Source organism: Boeremia exigua (assembly GCF_020726555.1).
Source record: "Boeremia exigua strain MPI-SDFR-AT-0100 chromosome Unknown C7974scaffold_15, whole genome shotgun sequence".
Lineage (NCBI taxonomy): Eukaryota > Fungi > Ascomycota > Dothideomycetes > Pleosporales > Didymellaceae > Boeremia > Boeremia exigua.
Window position 1 is genome coordinate 1084467 of NW_025763532.1, and position 18144 is coordinate 1102610.

The 18144-nt window shown below is 59.1% G+C and overlaps 6 protein-coding genes across 6 annotated transcripts; 3 read left to right on the forward strand and 3 right to left on the reverse strand.

The window, feature by feature from the left end:
- The first annotated feature begins 156 nt into the window (after positions 1 to 156).
- Positions 157 to 2713, forward strand: C7974DRAFT_84787 (kinase-like domain-containing protein). The gene has a single exon (XM_046147373.1). It carries the CDS (start codon positions 246 to 248, stop codon positions 2487 to 2489), a length of 2244 nt encoding a protein of 747 aa, XP_045991615.1. The 5' UTR covers positions 157 to 245; the 3' UTR covers positions 2490 to 2713.
- A 639-nt stretch (positions 2714 to 3352) lies between these two features.
- C7974DRAFT_445553 (uncharacterized protein) lies at positions 3353 to 6605 on the reverse strand. The gene has a single exon (XM_046145552.1). The coding sequence runs from the start codon at positions 6342 to 6344 to the stop codon at positions 3456 to 3458; it is 2889 nt and encodes a 962-aa protein (XP_045991616.1). The 5' UTR covers positions 6345 to 6605; the 3' UTR covers positions 3353 to 3455.
- Positions 6606 to 7073: 468 nt separating this feature from the next.
- Positions 7074 to 9496, reverse strand: C7974DRAFT_84796 (uncharacterized protein). Its single transcript, XM_046147374.1, has one exon. It carries the CDS (start codon positions 9384 to 9386, stop codon positions 7548 to 7550), a length of 1839 nt encoding a protein of 612 aa, XP_045991617.1. The 5' UTR covers positions 9387 to 9496; the 3' UTR covers positions 7074 to 7547.
- Positions 9497 to 11590: 2094 nt separating this feature from the next.
- On the reverse strand, positions 11591 to 12321 carry C7974DRAFT_84809 (uncharacterized protein). Its single transcript, XM_046147375.1, has one exon. The coding sequence runs from the start codon at positions 12117 to 12119 to the stop codon at positions 11712 to 11714; it is 408 nt and encodes a 135-aa protein (XP_045991618.1). The 5' UTR covers positions 12120 to 12321; the 3' UTR covers positions 11591 to 11711.
- Positions 12322 to 15000: 2679 nt separating this feature from the next.
- Positions 15001 to 16389, forward strand: C7974DRAFT_84854 (adenosine deaminase). The gene has a single exon (XM_046147377.1). The coding sequence runs from the start codon at positions 15222 to 15224 to the stop codon at positions 16293 to 16295; it is 1074 nt and encodes a 357-aa protein (XP_045991619.1). The 5' UTR covers positions 15001 to 15221; the 3' UTR covers positions 16296 to 16389.
- C7974DRAFT_467049 (uncharacterized protein) lies at positions 16388 to 18029 on the forward strand (the record flags this gene model as incomplete). Its single annotated transcript, XM_046146351.1, has 3 exons — positions 16388 to 16861; positions 17030 to 17965; positions 18009 to 18029. Exons 1-3 carry the CDS (start codon positions 16832 to 16834, stop codon positions 18027 to 18029), a joined length of 987 nt encoding a protein of 328 aa, XP_045991620.1. The 5' UTR covers positions 16388 to 16831.
- Positions 18030 to 18144: the final 115 nt, after the last annotated feature.

Below are 18144 nucleotides of genomic sequence, written 5' to 3' on the forward strand. Positions count from 1 at the left end.
CTGCCGCCCGCGCACTCGCAGCGTCTCGCTCTGCGCGCTCCCTTGACGTCTGCCCCCTCTGTCCGGCCCCTGCCGCGCCGCCGCTCGTTGCCTGCGCCGCCCGTTGCTGCACCGCCCATTGCCGCTCTGCCCGTCACCGCCCGTCGCCGCCCGTCGCCGCCCGTCGCCGCGCCGCCCACGCACCTCTCGTACCGCCGCACGCATTGGCGCACCCCCGGCTCGCCACCACCGAGCTGGCCGACAGCATGGCGGCCGAGATGGAGTCGTCGGTCGACCCCACCACGCTCTACACCAAGCAGGAGTGCATCGGCGGCGGCAGCTTCGGCAAGGTCTACAAGGGCCTGTGCCGCCGCACCGGCCGCACCGTTGCCATCAAGGTCATCGACGTCGAGAACGCCGAGGATGAGGTCGAGGACATTATGGGCGAGATCATGATTCTGTCCAACATGCACTCGCCCTATGTCACCAAGTACTACGGCTCATATCTGCACGGCTCCGACCTGTGGATCGTCATGGAGTACTGCGGTGGTGGCAGTTGTGCCGATCTCATGAAGCCGGGGCCGCTGTCCGAGGTCGAGATCGCCATCATGCTGCGCGAGCTGCTGCTGGGCCTGACGTATCTGCACGAGGACCACAAGCTGCACCGCGACATCAAGGCTGCCAACATCCTCGTCACCACCAACGGTCAGGTCAAGCTGGCCGACTTTGGCGTTTCGGGCCAGCTCTCCGCCACCATGACCAAGAAGAACACCTTCGTCGGCACCCCGTTCTGGATGGCCCCCGAGGTCATCAAGCAGTCAGGCTACGACGGCAAGGCTGACATTTGGTCGCTTGGCATCACCGCCCTCGAGCTGGCCAACGGCGAGCCTCCTTACGCCGACATCCACCCCATGAAGGTCCTCTTCCTGATCCCCAAGAATCCGCCGCCCGTGTTGGAGGGCAACTTCTCCGCGTCGTTCAAAGAGTTCGTCCAGCTCTGCCTGCGCAAGGACCCTAAGGAGCGTCCAACAGCGAAAGAGCTCCTGAACGCCTCCTTCATCAAGAAGGCCGGCCGGCCGGCTCGCCTCCAAGAACTCATCACACGGTACCAGGACTGGCGAATCAGACATCCAAAGGAGGCTGCCGAAGACGAGGAAGAGGATTTGCCTGTGATGAGGAGAGAGCCGGTCAACGAAGACTTGTGGGATTTCGGCACCATCCGCCCCGTGGTGGGTGCCCGGGGTCCAGCACTTGCGCCGCTGAACAACGCTGGTGCGAACGCGCGTAACGTATCCCCGCAGAGAAAACCAGTAGCCCAGCGTACTGGGCACGACGAGAACGATGACACCATCCGAGCGAGTCCGCCGTCGTCGCCCACCAAACGCCTGGCGCCCCTCAAGACTGGCGCGTCGCCCTCGACGTCACTGAACACAGCGTCACGCGTGCCTCTACCACCTTCGCCCGACAAGAAGGCCGTCTTCTTTCCGCCGCTCAAGCAGGAGCCGCTCCGAACATCGCCTGTGCCCAACGTCTTTTCACCCCCTCTCAATCGTGGCATAAGCCCGACAACGCCATCGCCTCCGAAACCGCACGGTCCGCGCCGGCAGACCCCTCTTGCACACGCCTACGAAGAGTACATGCAGCGGTCGATTGCGGATGACATAGCAGGCATGGAAATCACACCACAGCAGCGCAACCCTACCCCGAGAGGTGTCATTCCCATGTCGCTGCCAGAGATACCCCCATTTCGAGCCTCCGGCTCACGTGGCAGCACACCAACATCGGTGCATTCGAAGCCACTCCCTAGCCCGGCCTCACAAACTAGCCATCAGCTGCCCTCGCTGTCGGCCCAAAAGCCGTTGCCGCCCCTCATGGGACAGCAGCGACTGCCGTCACTGTCAGGCCAGAAACCCCTGCCATCACCACACTCACCATTTGCACCCGTTAGTCCCGCGAAACAATCACGCCCAGATTCGGGTTCTTCAAACGAGCTCTTTGGCGGGCCGTTGCCTGGGAACAAACACCAAGCGCCGCTGCCGCCACCGCACCAGAACGGCAGTCAGAATTCATTGAACGGCAGCCTGTTGCCGCCCGCGAAAGCCTTGCAAGCCCGCAACTCCTTCGGTCGGATAAAGCCGCAGCCGACCGACCTCGCCTTCCTCAACCCACCCACCTCCAGCCAAAACGAAATCACAGCCCTGACCGGCGTCGTCGTGCCCGCCCTCGAGGCGGCCCTCTCGCGGCGCACTTACCACCTCAACCTCATGAACAAGCAGGACGCGGCCTCGGCGCAGGCTATGCGCGATCCCGAGTCGTATCGGCGCCGCAAGAAGGAGCGGCAGGAGTGCCACGACAACGTACGGCACCTCGTCTCCCGCATCACCGAGCAGTTCCAGGAGCTGGACCAGTGGGACGAGAACGGCGAGGTGGGCATGGGCGGCGAGGTCGCGGGCTTCCTCGAGGGGTTTCTCGAGGAGGTGCTTGTGCGGGTGGAGCCAGCAGATGATTAGGGCCCACCTTGGTGTTGGCCATGTCTTGAGTGCGATGGGGAGGGTATGATACACGATGATACACGATACGATACACGAGTCGAGGGGGGTATTTGCTTGGGTTTGCTGCGTTGCTGGCGTTGTTGGCGCGATTCGAGCGGCATTTGCCCGGCGTTACGCGCATTGCGATGGAGCTTGCGGGGTTGTTTGTTTTGCTGTATACCTCAATGCTATTACAACGTATTCCATGTCGTCGTCTACTTGTTGCTGTTGTGTGGATGGAGGTGAGTAGGCGGTGGGTGATGTTTGAGGCGTGCAAGTGTTGATGATATCGGATGGAGAAGTGTGCGGTGTCCATGTCGAGGATGTCTGATGCGGATACGCAGAAGGCGGCTAGGACGGGAGAGGAGGGCGGTCTGGGAAAGGGGAGGATGAATATGTGGGATGCGATGAGATGGATGGGATAGGATGGATGCAGCAGTACAGTACAGTCGCGGGCACAATTTCATTCATGGGGTATCCATATCCGCATCCACATCCACATCCACATCCACCACAACAGCAACAACCACAACCACACATTTCCATCTGATCAGTCTTCGAATCCGCAATCATGACGCACCGCTCCGTTATCCCCCTCCCGCAACGCACGCAAGAACCCGCTGTAGCGCGAAGAAGAGGAGTCAAGGCAGGCAAATGGGTAAAAGGGAGAGGGCAGAGGGGAGAGGGGAAAGGGGAAAAGACTCGAGAAAAGAAAAAGCTCAATCCATGCGCCGCTAATGCTGTCTGTCTGTTGCTTCCCGGATCCCGCGGGCGGGCATGCCGCACCGTGTCGCGCTCATTCCGCCACGCATTCCACCACTGCTTCAAGACTCCCTCTGCAGATATTCGTCCACCTGGTGCTGTGGAAACGTCCGCCTGATACCTCTGCAACCGCCGACCGTCCCCAAACATCAACTTAATACCTCCCCAATTCCCCGACATGACTTAATACCTCCGCCTCACGCGGTCCGCCAGCGTGCTCTCGCCCTCACTCTCCTCCTCGACCGGCGCCGGCGTCCTGCGCTCCCTCTCGCGCTTCGCCTTGCGCCTGCGGTTATAACTAACATTACTCGCGCTATCGTCGGGCCCGATCTCGCTGCGCTCGTCGACGCCGTCATCCGCGTCGAAGCCTGCGGGCGTGCCCATGCGGACGCCGATATCGTCCTCGCCGGCGGCGGGCCCGCGGCGCTGCAGCGCTACGATGGAGAGCGCGGCGGCGCGCTCGCGCAGTCGGCGCCGCACTTGCTCGGCCTGGTTGTGCAGGTGCTCGAAGGCGTCTTCCATGGCCTCCATGCCGAGGTAGATTTCGCGCTCGATTTCGGCGAGCACGGCGACTTCGGTTTCCTCGTCGATTTGGACGGGGGCTGGGCCGGCTTGGGGCCGCGTGGAGCCTGGGCGGACGGAGCCGGGGCGTGTGGAGCCGGGGCGGACGGAGGGCGGGCGCGACTGCGGGTTTGGGAAGGGCTGGAAGGGGGTTGCGGGGCTGGGGGAGGCGAAGCGCTGGGGCCCATCGGTAGGGGGGATTTGGCCCGGCGCGAGGTCCTCGGCGCCCGACCACAGGAAGCCGTCGAAGCGGCCGGAGACGAGGATCTCCCACTCGTGCTTGGTGACGGCGGCGAGGGTGGCGAGGATGTTGTGCATGTCCGGGTTGCGGATCAGGTACATGACGGTGAGCTGGTCGCGGGGCTCTTTGCCGAGGCGGTACAGGCGCTGCAGGGCCAGCCCGGCTTTGTCCAGGTATGGCGGTGAGCCGGCGTCGGGCTTCTGTGTGCGGGGGTTGGGGAGCTTGTCCAGGCCCCAGAGGAGGGCGTAATAGAGCGGGCGCTGTGGCTGGCTCAGACGTGTGAGCATGATGAACGACAGCGTCTCGTCGTCGGCCTCCTCGGGCGAGTTGTCCTGCTGGTCTGTGAGCCACGACTGGACGGAAGACTTTGTCTTCTTCGCCTGCTTCTCGTAGTGGGCTCGGTACTGGTCGGGCACGTCAATGTCGATCTGCTGGCACGGCTCACCCAGCTCAGAGATGCCCAGGCCAGGCGCGACCGGGTCGTTGTACGGCGGCCACGTCGGCAGCTCGCAGCGGCCAGAGACGAGCTCCAGGATCTCGCCCCAGTTCACACCAGAGCTGTCTTCGGGGATGGGCTGGTCGAAGCACATCATGCACTGGCAGTGCTCTGAGGAGATGTTGCGCGCAAAGACGTTCTCGAGGCGGTCCAGCAGCCGACGGGCTATGGAGCGGTAGCCGGTGGCCACGGCGAGCGAGCCGTTGGTGTCGATGACGGTGTTGTACTGGTTCAGCACGTTCTGTAGCGGGCGGAACAGCGTGCGCACGTCGTGGCCCTGGGCGCCGCTCGTGGCGGGCGACATGTAGGACGAGTAGGCGGGCACCGAGGCGCCCTCGATGGCGCCCAGCAGGCTGCGCGGAATGGGGCGCGGCAGGCCGCCGTGCTGGAGGAGGTAGTCAACGCGCGGCGGGTCGCCTGTCATTGCGGGCGGCGGCGGCGGCGGCGGCGGCGGCGGCGGCGGTGGTGGTGGCATGGGCGAGCCATAGGCGGGGTTGACGGACGACTCGCGCGAGACGGGGTCGAGGATCTCAACGGTGGCCGGGCGGTCTTTGTCGTAGAAGACGGTGGCCGGCAGGGTGGCGTGCTGGGTGGGGGTGCGCGGCGACGAGTCGACGACGGAGGCGGGCGAGGCGTCGGAGTAGGCGGGCGAGCGGGTGCGGCGGGCGTGGTAGAGCGGCACGGCGGGCTCGTCGTCGAGGGTCAGCTCGGACGAGCCGCGGGGCCGCGTCTTGGCCTTGTACGTCTTGGAGCCGGGGGTCTTCGCGGTGCGGGCGCTGGCGGGGCTGGCCGTCTTGGTGCGGGTGGGCACGGCGTGGGGCGAGCGGGCGCGCGGCGACTTTGCGCGGATGGTGCTGGGCTGCGAGCCGGTGGTCGAGGTCAGGTCGGTCATCGAGTCCTGCTCGCGCACGCTGCTGCGCGAGGCCGTGTGGCGCTGGCCGGCGGGCGTCGACACGCGGGTCGAGTTGTCGACGCTGCGGCGGCCATCCATGTCGCGGGCCGTGTCGACGCTGCGGCGGCCGGCCTCCATCTCGCGGTGCAGGGCCTCGGAGGTGCGGCGCGAGCTGTTGGTGCTGGCCGTCTTGCGCAGGTCGGCAGGCGGGCTGGGCGGGGCGCGCGGCGGCGGCGGGGGCGCGCGTGTGGGCGGCGGCATCGAGTCGCGGTGGTCGGGGTCGTCGCCGTCGGTCAGGTCGGGGGTCATGGCGGCCTTGCGGCTGTCGTCGCGGGCGTAGATGCTCTCCTTGCTGTACGTCTTGTCGACGGCGGGGTAGGGCAGGCTCACGCGCGAGCCGTTGCCGCTGTCGATGCTGCTGCGGCGCATCAGCTCGGGGATGCCGGCCATCTTGGGGGCGTGCGAGCCCGAGGGGGTGCGGGTGGGCGCCGGGTGCGAGGTCGACGGCGTGCGGGTGGGCGCTGGGTGTGAGGTCGACGGCGTGCGGCTGAGGCGCTCCTTGGACGGGAGCGACGTCGACGGGGTGCGGGCGATGCGCTCCTTGGACGGGCGCTCGCGCAGGCTGTCGTCGTCGTCCTTGTCGCCGGACGAGCGCGTCTTGCGGGCGCGGGTGCTCTTGCGGCGCTCGCGGTCCTTGTCCTTGTCCTTGTCTCTGTCCTTGTCTCGGTCTCTGTCCTTATCCTTCTCTCTATCTCTGTCCTTTTCTCTCTCTCTGTCTCGGTCGCGGTCCTTGCTGTCCCGGTCGGTGCGCGTGCCGTCCCGCTCCTTGCGCTCGCGGTCCTCCTTCTTGCGGCGGCGGTGCGAGTCGGACGAGCTCAGCATCTTCGTGCGCTCGGATGCGGCGTCGCGCGGGCTGCTCGGCCGTCGTCACCGTAGTGCTCAACCCGCTGCGCGCCTACGCTGCCGGCTGATTGGGTGTGGCCGGCCTGCGAGCGCTGTGCGCCTATCACGCGCGGAGCGACCCATCCATTTGGGCCGCGAAGCGTTGGTCTGGGAAGCGGGTGCCGTGTTTGGTGCTGCCGTGAGCCAGCTGCAAACAAGGTGGGGTCGGAGGCGCTGGCGCTGGCCGTGGGCTCGTCGACCTGGCTGGCTGCCCGTCGTCTGCCCGCCCGTGACGTGGTGGTGCTAGTGCGCGCGGTGCAGCCCGCCCTGCAGCCCGCATCGCCTGCCGCTGGCCTCGCCCCGCGCCTGATCGTCGCCAGTGCCATCGCCCACCGTCCCCCGCCGTCCACCGCAGCCCTGCTGGCCGCCCGCCCAGTGCCTGTACTATCTGCACACCATCCTGCTGTACACCAAGCATGCCCCATCGCCCCCGTGTCCCCCGTGTCCCCCATTCCCCCCGACTCGCGAGCTCCTCCAGCTCCTGAACGCTGCACCTCTGACCCCTGCTCGCGTGCACATACCTGCTCCACCGGCCATGTGTCACTACCTCACCGAAACTTGACCGCCACGCATTCCACGCCGTCTAGCCACCTCACTCCACTCCCAGCACCCCTAGCACAGCACGCCTAGCACCAGGTACCACCATTACCACCGCAGCACGCCCAGCACTACGTACTGTGTATCACCACCACCACCACCACCACAGCACAGCCACTACCATTCCAAACTTCATACGAGAAAAGTGGGTGATTGGGTATCTAAGCATCTGCTCACGCACACCATATCCTGCTGCTCCACTCTACCCTGTAGAGCGGCCATGTGAGAACCCCAACTGCCATGCGGCCTGCCAATTTCCCTCGTCGCCACCACTAGAACCACCCAACGAAAGAGATAATGTACACCTGTTGCCCGCCGCCCCTGCCCATATTCAGAAAACTTGCTTAACTTGCTCCCCTCCAAATCCTCAGGCTTGATCCTGCCCGCACTCCAGACTCCTTGGTCGTAATGTCTTCGCCCGTGGGCCGAGAGACGCGTTTCCTAGTCCGTGAAGACAGGCTATCATATGTACTGTTGAACCATAATCCTCGAACCTCCCCCCTCCATTACCCATCCTGCATCACAACCCTGTGCCGTGCACCGTCTTCAGTGGCCCTGCTGCGGCTGCATCTTGTTGACGTGCTGCTGCGCAAGCTGCGCCCGCAGCGTCGTAATCTCCGTCTGCAGAGTCGCAATCTTCTCATTGTGCTCCTTCTCCATCCTCGCCATGCGCGCTTCAATCTCGCGCACGTACTGCCACACGTCCATGTTGTTACCCATGACCTCGCGCATGCTGCTGCCGCTGCCACCGTGACTCGACATGCTGCCAGGCTGCGACATGTTCCCCGGTCCGGCTATCTGCTGGTGCTGCAGCATGCTCGGGCCCTTGCTGCTCTGTGAGCCGGGCTTAGCCATGCCAGTCAGCCCCGCCAGCGACGGGAGATGAGGTCCATTGCTGATGTTTGGGGGCAGCAGAGTTGGGGGCGTGCCTCGAGCCGCACCAGCACCCCGAGCGTAGTTCTGCAGGTGCATCTGCTGCGACATGTTCGGCGACCGTGGGTGGCTGCCTTCATGCGCTCCCAGACGGTAGTGGTCTTGCTGGCTCGGTGAGATGGGCTTTGGGCTTTCCGTCATGCCTCCTTGAGCAAATGCGCTAGGCTGGTTCGCATTGTGCAGAGACGATATACTCGAAGGCGCTAGTTTTGGCGACATGTTAGTGGGCTGAGATGCTTGCGCCGGGTAGTATGGGCGAAGGTTGTTCTGACTGCTCGTGCCTTGATTGGATGGGTGGATTGGCGGGTACGTGCTGGAGTGGTGACGATACGAACCTTGCGCAGAGTTTCCAGTGTTTTGCCTCTTACGCGAGGGCTCACTGATGCGGCGGCCATCTTCGTCTTCGTCGCCCTCTCCATCAGGCTCGTTAGTATAGACGACGCCATCCATGCCATCATCGCCCTTGCCATCCATATCCTCATCGATGCCGAAGCTGGACCGGCGGCCTGCACAGCCACCCTGGCCCTTGTTGTGTCGCGCGAGTGCATCGCCACGAGCGAACCTGCGGCCACACTTGAAGCAGGTGTGTGGACGCTCACCAGTGTGTAGTTTCGTGTGTCGTTTCAGATCGTGCAGACGCCGAAAGCGTGCTTGGCATGTGGGACACTCATAGGGCTTCTCTTGACTGTGCGTCAACAAGTGACTCTTGAGGTTGTGGTGTCGCGTGAAGTCAGTCGAGCAGTAAGGGCACTTGTGGCGTTTGGTGGATGGCGACTTGGGGTTGTTCTGGCCGTACCCTGGCAGACTCATCTGGCGCGCAGGAGCACGTGGGTCGTCCGGAGGCATCGGCCCTGGGAACGTGAAGGCGCGATTCCCCGGGTTGTCAGGGTTGGGTGCAATTAACTGGTGCTGGTGATGGTGCGGTTGGTGCTGAGGTCGATGGTGCGCACCCTCGTGTGATCCCGCATGTCCCGTAGGTCCTGCGGATGCTTCAACTGCAGACGTGGCCGGCGCAGCGGTTCCTTCCCCGTCGCCGAAGCTGGAGAGACTGACAGGGCTCGTCTGCATGTTGTCGCCCGTGACTCCAGTGAGTTCCGGAATGATAATCGACGGCTTGGCGGCCTTGTCGGCCTGGGGTGGGTGTGCATGCGGCGCATCTGATGCGTGGGATTGGCCGTTGCCCTGCAGGTTCTGAAGAATCGTCACAGCCGGATTCGGGCTTGTCTGGCGCGAGTTGTGCTCTCTGTAGCGACGCTCGTCGGCCATCGCAGCGGCGCCCGTAAGGGGTGCTGGCGACAGCCTGGGGGACAGTCCGCGCGGAGACTTGACAAGGTGTGTTCCAAAGGTAGCGCCACCATTTCCGCGCGAAGCAGAACCTGGGGTGCTGGGCCTGTTGGGCGCGCTGAAGGGGCCGTTCAGCGTTGGCGTGAGCGCTCGGGTCGTCGCAGCCATGGCCTAAGAGGGCGCGACAAGCAACTGCGCAGAAGAAGTCTTGGGTCAGAGTCAGCAATGCAACAAAATTCGAGGGCCGTCTTCAATATTGCGCGTGGTGTGGCTGCATCACAGAGCGGTGGTGAGGTAGTGTGGCGTAACAAACCTTTTGTTTGGCAAGGCGGCGGTTTCCGCGCGCTTCACGAGACGGAGGTTTCGATGCAGTGGTGCACGCTCGCCTACAGAACTGCTGGAGGCCAGTGGACGGGATGGAGCAGCGACTCCAGACACGCGGCTCTGCAATTGGGCTGGTGTGGAGGAGCTGTGGAGCGCGTGCTGGTGCGAATCGCGAACGCGGCTGTGGCAGGGTGATCTGCCTCTAGTGCCCCGTACGAGACACAGCGACGCGCGGAAGCTGAAGGCGAGTTGGCTGCAGCTGGTGGGCGTTCGCAGCTGGTGGGTGGTCCTGGACACGCGCGTTGCGACGGGGGCGTGGTAGCAAGTGGGTCGGCCGAGGTGGTGGAATGCGGCGCCTCAGCGGGCGATGACAGAGCGTTGGTGAGGCTGCAGCTGAGCGGACAACGCGACTCTGGGCGCGGGCGGATGCAGGCTGGCGACGACACTCGCGTGCAATGCAGCAATGCAACAATGCGGGCGCCGATTCAGGAGCGGGAATTCGCGGCGCGAGGCAAACAGCAGACAGCGTCTTGCAAGCCGACAGTGCGCGCAGGGTGCAAGTGTGGTGGTGCTGCTGTGTCGACGGCTCGAGAGTGGGAGTGACGGAGTTGTGGCTGAAGTTAACCTAGGGTAGGTGCGATGCGCTCGCCCCACGAGGAGCGGAAGGTGCGGTAGCTGCTGCAGCTGGCCAGACGGCAAAACTCGCTTCCTCATTCAAGACCGCACGCCCGGGAGATCGCTGTGGGAGCTGAGGGGATGGATCGCCGTCAACTACAGGTGAAGAGCAGAGGAGTTTCCTCGCCGCGGGATTGCGTCGTGCTGGCTGGTGGGAAACCTGCATCTGCCGCGCCTGAGTTGCGAAGGAGGCTGTGCCCGGGTCAGTGGGGCGCCACCCAGCCAATGACGTGCCGTGACCGGCCAATCCCACTCCAAAGCCACGCCACGCCACAACGCCCCAGCTGTGGCCGCCAGCCAAGAGCACGATTGCCATGTATTGCAAGATCTCCTCTGTCCTCGTCTCACAGACGCCACGCAGAAGAATCTGCACCGACGAAAGCGGCCACTCCGCACCATGGTGCCATCTCTGTGTGCAAGAACCATGACAAGGCTATGACCGGGGTTCCTGTGGTGGTGGCGCAGACCATTCCGTCTTGCCGTCTGCCGGTGCCCTCAGCACACCGTGTGCAGCAATATCGCTTGACGAAGCCGAGTCAATGGCTGTCGATCCCAGACGCTCGTTTCCTACTTCCGACAACGCGAACCATAGCCTGCAGAAGGCTGAAGCCTGTGGCGGGAGCCCGACCCAACGTCGTCGAAACCTGGACGTGCGGCACCAGGTGGCTGACTGGTTCCAGCCAGCCTTGCCACTTCTTTGGTCTGCGCAGGAAATCGCCAAATTTTAGCAGCCTGACTGAATCAGCATCAACCTCGGAACCATCCCAGTTTTCCCAACTACAGCGCCACTATTCCGCCTTGGTGCTTTTGTAATCAGGTATAGGGAAGGGATCGGCGGCGTACCCGATTCAAATTGTCTTGGACTATCCCAAGGAGCACAATGTGTGACATGCAGCCACAACCTGGATTCAACCATCGCCATCCAAGATCCAAGCTGCAGTCGCCCGCAAGGTCGCTACATTGCCACATCTTCTTGTCGCCTTGACCTCGCCTGACAACCCCCCAATCCTTCGATTTTGACAGTATGCCACCCAAGTATCAGATCAGCGCTGATCGTCAGGGACGCCGCATCCGGGATCGAGTTCAAGGCAGTGGCGAAGTGTGGCTCCGAACCATGTATGTGTTCCGCAGCGACATCTTGGATCTTGTTTCGAATGTGACTAGCGATACGCGCGACTGTGATTTTCACATCGAGCACCAACGTTGATGCATAACGCCTCCCGCAAGTCAGCTCAGTAGTTTGAAGTCTCATCCAAGACGCTAAGTTCAAGCGGATCGATCAAGCCACAAAGCCATGGCTTCACACATGTGAAAGTGAACCTGTATGCCATTGCTACTTTGTGGCGTAATCATGGCTGGGACAACGTCGGGGATCTCGACACATTCTTCCACATACTTACCCTGCTTGTAGCTCTTGAGAAGCAACGTCAAGAGAATATTGCGATTGAACAGATACGCGAAGTCATCACGTCCGACGTCGGATTGGTTGGCTGGTTAATCTCCTTGAAGTTGGTACAAGCCGGAACCTCGAGCTCTTGAGCCACACGATTCGTTGTTCGTAAGGCTGTCCTGGACTGACGCCATGATTATGGGGAAGAGGTCGCGGGGTCCTGGTGGCGGCTCATTGACGGCTTCTTGCAATCTCATGCCGCCCTCGTGGTCACGTTTCGCGGTCGTGGGTGTGGCCGACGAAGCGGTTTCCTGCCGCGGTTGACGACGGCATCGAGCTCGCATATCTCGGGCGACCAAAGGCTGGTAGAGTGCTGGTGGTAGTGCTGGTGTTGGCGGTACTGGTGTCGAACAGGGTGTCGTCAAGGCTGCCGTGGTCAATTCTCTTCTCCACGCAACAGATCTAATCCTGAGAGATAGCAATAACATCGCTAGCGCTTTGGACAGCTGCATAGGACTTCACAGCCGCGACTACTTGCTCACCTTCGGACCTTAATCACAGTAGCACTGCTCGTATAACATGTGATCACGATCACCATCTTAGATGGCGATGATTCGGTATCGAGGATAGCGACGCGCTCTCAAACGTGTTATCTTGCGCGGCTGCCTCACCTTGTATTTGTCGCGTGCCTCAGGGCGATCTTGTTGGCAACTCTGCTAGGTGTGCAAGGCACCTTCCTCTTCCCGCAGAAGCACGCTGCACCACAAAAATCTAATGTATTGAAGTCTAGATGTAAGAGTGTGCTGTAGGATACCGTTGCTGAAGTCGTAGGGCGATAGCCAGCTCCAGAGCACCGCGCGTGTGGTGTGGACGAGAGAGGCGAGTTCGGTGACAGAGCAAGCTTGCTGGTGAAGCTTACGGCAGGAGCACGGTGGCAGGATGCAGCGGATATCGGTAGCCCCTCGGGCGTCTAGTCGCAAGGCATTGAGTGAATCGAGCCAATCTGTTCAAGTACTGCAGTCCGTGTTGAGTACCTCTGGGGCATGAAGGTTGAGGTACCTTCGTAGCTATTAGAAACAAGAATGTTCCACTCGTCAATGACCCCGCCGAGTTATTTACGCGAGTGTATGTATTTCGTCAGTGGCTTGTGGTAAACGCAGATGTCGCAGGTAATGAGAGAGCCAGTAGTAGTGCAGTACTGGCCGCGGCGTTGTATCTCACCGCACTTGTGCGAGTAATATATCTAGTGTCAAAGTTTAAATGGCACTGCATACTCACAGCAGGATTGTATGCCGGGCTTCAGTGTACGTCGGCGAGTAGTACATCCTGGCAAAGTTTGACCAAGGGTGCATGCTCGCCATGGAACTGAATGTCACCGCACATCTGCGCGTAGCAAATCCCCGTGTCGGTGTTTGGTTGGGAGTGTACATGGCTCGGCAGTGTTGCACTGACCAAGCCTGAGTCGCGTTGTAGATAAAAAGCAAAGCTGTAAGGACACGAAGCTATGATCAGCGCACGACCACACGCGCTAGTGCAGATAAGGTGAATGAGGATAAGGCATCAGCCACGTCTCTTCGCGGTGCAGGAGGGATGTCATAGAGGTAAACATAAGCAGTCTCATACTCTGCAAGGCTAATAGTGGAGGATCTAGGTGACTAGGAGCCATTTTCCTGGTCGAGAATGGACTACGCCTAATCAAGTGGTCCATGCAGCTAAGTGCACAGCTACATAACTCTTCCAATACCTTCGAAAGCAGTGTAATCAGCGTCTTGAAGTTCAATCAAGTGAATGTCTGAGAACGATGAGGAGATTGTAATGTGCACAATACGTTTGAACGAAACACAGCTATGTCACACTGGCAAACTTGCAGGAGCTACCAGCTTCACTAATGGTGTACGAGAGTTTAAAAGTGAGGTCACTCGAGGACTTGCAATGCAAAAGATCTGACTTACTTGATACTAGACAATGGATTCTTTAAAAGACTTGAAGTGGAATATCTCAACCATGAAAACGCTTCAATAAGAGACTTCGTAGCTTATGAAGCAATTGCAGGTGGTACAATTTCAATGAAAACAGAATCACCGTGATAAAGTTTTAATCATCACTTTGTGTCAACAGCCCTCTAATATGCCACCCTCATATTCTAGGTGCACTACTCAAATCATTATGAGACCTTCCGGGCAGCCAAGTTTATGCATGGAGTGAGGCTGCAAGGAAAAGAGTTTCCACTCTTGTCGTTGGCCAAAAGTTAGTTTTGACTTCTTGGCCTCTTATAGCTACTGGTATAAGCTGACAAACTCTTTTGGACGAGTCTCATATTGACGATCATGCTTGTTTGTTGACAAGTTTGCTCGTGACGCTGTATGTCTGCTTACAGTTGAGTTTCTATACATAATCACGGCTGATTAGGCACAACTCATGCTGATTAGCTTTGACCTTTTTCTGTATCGCCGTCGACCTCTGCGTTGACCTCCTTTGCTGTTGAGGTGTACACTACTGTACCCAACATATATGTAGAGGGCACTCCTATAGGTATGCAGGCCTGTTGCACATTTCTAAGTATATGGCACTTTACCTGTCGACCTGCCTGCTTGCTTACACTGACATAGTGTTGATGTTGAAGTTTCCTCACGAGGAAAGACACAGGTCTGCTCCTGCCTCTACCCTTGACAGGCTTAAGCTCTCAGTCAGTTAGGAGCTGAGACATTGTTGCAGCGTTTTTTGAAGCCAATACGTCAGACTTAGATATCTTCCTGACAATCTTGTCGCACACGTATCGAGTACCCTGGATTGCGTGGTACGCTCTCGCTCTAGCCATGGCGTGAGGCTCAACAGAGCTTTCAGCGAACCTTACCTCTACGATATACTTCTGTGCCTCGTCTTCAAAGACTCTCTCCACAAGAATCAGGGCCAAGGGATTCCTTAGTTCGAGTTGATTACGGCATGGTTGATGGGTCGCTTCTCGATTTGAGGATGTAACATGTAGGCTACCTAGGTCTCCTTCCGCAATGCGCTTTAGGTCGCTGGAAGTAAGTGCGCTCAAGGCAACACTGTGCAGATTAGGCAGAAAAGTTGAGATCTGGGATTGGACGGCGTTTTTGGTAGCTGCGCTTTGCGTGTGGCGAGTTAAGTCGGGGGTACAAGCGACGTCAGGTGATTTCGTTGTATACATGCACCTCAAGTAATATTTGAAATCTCATCACCGTGATATTTGACAGCGTTTCCTCAACCGGGAGGGTTAATTGAAGAACGAAGGTATCGCGAACGTTGCTGACAAAAGCTGAAGTTGAGTACACGCAACCATATCCTCCCCAGAGTGGCCTAGTGCTGCCTGTACCTAGTGTCAGTCGGTTCTGTCATCCAAGGGTCCACGGCTGAGTGACTACCAAGATAGGTACACGTACACGAGCTCCATTTTTGTGTCTCACAATCTTCTGGATTTTCGTACACTGGGTCCATTTGCCTACGCACATCGGCGGCACCCGAAGCATTGCGCTAACGACGGAAAAGTGGACCGAAAAAGACTTCTTGCACCGACAACACATAAAGAGCTCAACTTGCGCATTCGCTCCAAAAGCTAATCGGCAAATCCCCACAGGAAGGCTACTATCAACATGTGTCAAGCACCTCTTCATGATTTTCTGGCTGAGCTGCCAAAATGCGAGCATCATCTTCATCTGGAGGGCTGCCTTTCGCCGTCTCTGACCTTCAAGCTCGCAGCAAAGAACAACGTTAAGCTGCCAAGCAAGGAAGAGAAGCCTGAATACGAATCTGTCGAGACACTGGAGAAACGTTACGAGCACTTCGATAATCTGCAGGACTTCCTTGATTGCTACTACTTTGCCCTCAGTGCAGTCATTACCAAAGATGACTTCGAGATGCTTGGTTGGGAGTACTTCACAACAGCTCACGCTGACGGCGTCAAGCACGCTGAACTCTTCTTCGACCCCCAAAGCCACACGGATCGTGGAATCGCCTTCGAGACTGTGGTGGATGGCTTCAACGCAGCATGTGAGCGCGCAGATAGAGAGCTTGGGATCACGAGCCAGTTGATTATGTGCTTCTTGCGCCACTTGCCCGCAAGTAGCGCTGCGGAGACGATGCAGAGCGCTATTGATGGCGGGTACTTCAAGGAGCGACAGGGCAAGGATCGCGTTATCGCCGGCTTGGGTCTCGACTCCAGCGAAGTCGGATTCCGACCAGAGCTGTTCAAGGAGCAGTACGCGCAGGGTAAAGAGTTGGGTCTGCACAGGACTGCGCACGGAGGAGAGGAGGGGGACCCTACCTACATCAGCGGTGCACTGGACTCTCTGCACAGCGAGCGTATCGACCATGGCATCAAGCTCGTTCAGGATCCCGAGCTGCTGGCACGCATCGTGAAGGAGGAGATTCTGTTGACGGTCTGTCCGCTGAGTAACGTCTGCCTACAGGCCGTCAAGGAGGTTGGCGAGGTGCCCATCAGGAAGTTCCTTGCCGAGGGCGTCAAGTTCAGCATCAACAGTGACGACCCGGCATACTTCGGTGGCTACATTCTCAAGAACTACTGCGCCGTACAGAAGGCCTTCGACCTGACCAAGGATGAGTGGAAGGTTATTGTGCAGAACTCAATCCACGGCAGCTGGATAGGACAGCAGCGGAAGGATGAGCTGCTTGCCATGCTCGAGGAGTGCTTGAAGAAGCATGCTTAGTTTAGAAGATGACGGAAAGGACGTTAGAAGATACCCATACCAGCATGACATCTAATCGAGATCTATTTTCACTCTGAGTCAATATGAGTACAACGGTATCTTAGTGCACGTGTTGTATTGATGGAGAATCCAGTCGAGGGTACCCGACGTGATGATACTACTGACAGACCCTGATGATAGCGTGGAATTACTTGTCTACGCTTTCCTTCTACCGGAATTAACGTTAGTTTGCGATTTATAGTCATCTCCGCTGATAACTAGAACTGTACCAAGTGCAGGAAGCCTACAGCGCTGACATTCCGTGAGATGTCCGCACAGCCCAAGCCAACAGTGTCGGGGGATCGGGCGCCGATCCAGCTGATGATTGATCATCAATAACTTCATCCGGCCGGACGGACGAAACATCGCAGCCGTCTGTCTTTGGGTTTGGGTACAATAACAACACAAAAACTCATTCTAATTCGAACTTTTACACTACGATATAGGATTGTATCTTCCGCTCAAAACAGTAAGTGCGATCTGTGAGACATTGCGAAATGGTGCAGCAACCAACGAATCATATCAGGGTATTTGGCATCACGCAATCCGCCCACACGATGACCTCGACGACGCACACTCCACATGCGTCGCAAGCCGGCGAATCGACCTTGATTGAGCCAAAAAAGTCGACCGGTAGCTGCCGTAAATCCATCAGCCCATTGAGCTTGTTGCGACGACGCGACCGCCGCCCGAAGCGTGTCTTCGAGCCGATCCCGCCGACGTCCCAGGACCGCCTCGATGCGTCACTGAACGAGGCGCCGCTCGACGCGACTACCATATCCTCATCAGACATCTCAGCAGCAAAAGAGAAGGGCAAGACAGTGCTGTACCTTGCATACGGCTCCAACCTCTGCAATGAGACGTTCAGGGGCGTACGAGGCATCAAGCCTCTCTCGCAGGTTAATGTCCTAGTCCCTTCCCTACGTCTGACCTTCGACCTCGCTGGTATGCCCTATGCAGAGCCCTGCTTTGCCAACAGCGCTCGCCGGGATCCCGACGCTCCAGCCCCGAACCCTGACGAACCGCGCTATCACAAGGACCGCTGGCAGAAAGGCCTCGTGGGGGTTGTCTACGAGGTCACACTCTCCGACTACGCGCACATCATCGCCACCGAGGGCGGTGGTGCATCATACCACGACATTCTCATCGATTGTCATGTGCTTCCGTTCGCGGATACAGTACCTTCGCACCCTACCACCGCCGCATTCAAGGCGCATACACTCTTCGCACCCACCGTCCGCGCAGACGAAGCGAGCGCCGTAGACCGCATAGCTAGGCCCGATCCTAGCTACGCACAGCCCTCTGCGCGATACCTGAAGCTCATCACCGACGGCGCGGCCGAGTGCGAGTTGCCCATCGAGTACCAGGACTATCTTCACAACATTCGTCCCTACACAATCACAACGAGGAGGCAGGCGGCAGGCAAGGCGCTTTTCGTCGTGATATGGCTGCCGTTCATTTTGATGATCCTCGCCATGAGCAAGAGAGTGCAGGATGACAAGGGGAGGGCGCCGAAGTGGTTTCAACGGCTGTCTGCGATGATCTTCGCAGGGGTGTGGATGAGCTATGATGGCGTATTTCAAAAGGTATTCGGCGATGGTGAGAGGACTATTGGAGATGGGATGGATAATGTGAGGGTGGAGAGGCCGTACACAGATGAGGAACCTGTGACAGAGAAGGATGCTGAGGAGGTAAGCTTGCTGAGAGACGCGGTTGGGGTGCTCGATGATCTGGCTGGGCAAGAAGTGGAGTCGAAGAGAAGACAGAGCCTGGTATGAGACGTGGAGTACTAAGATATGTGATGTACTCG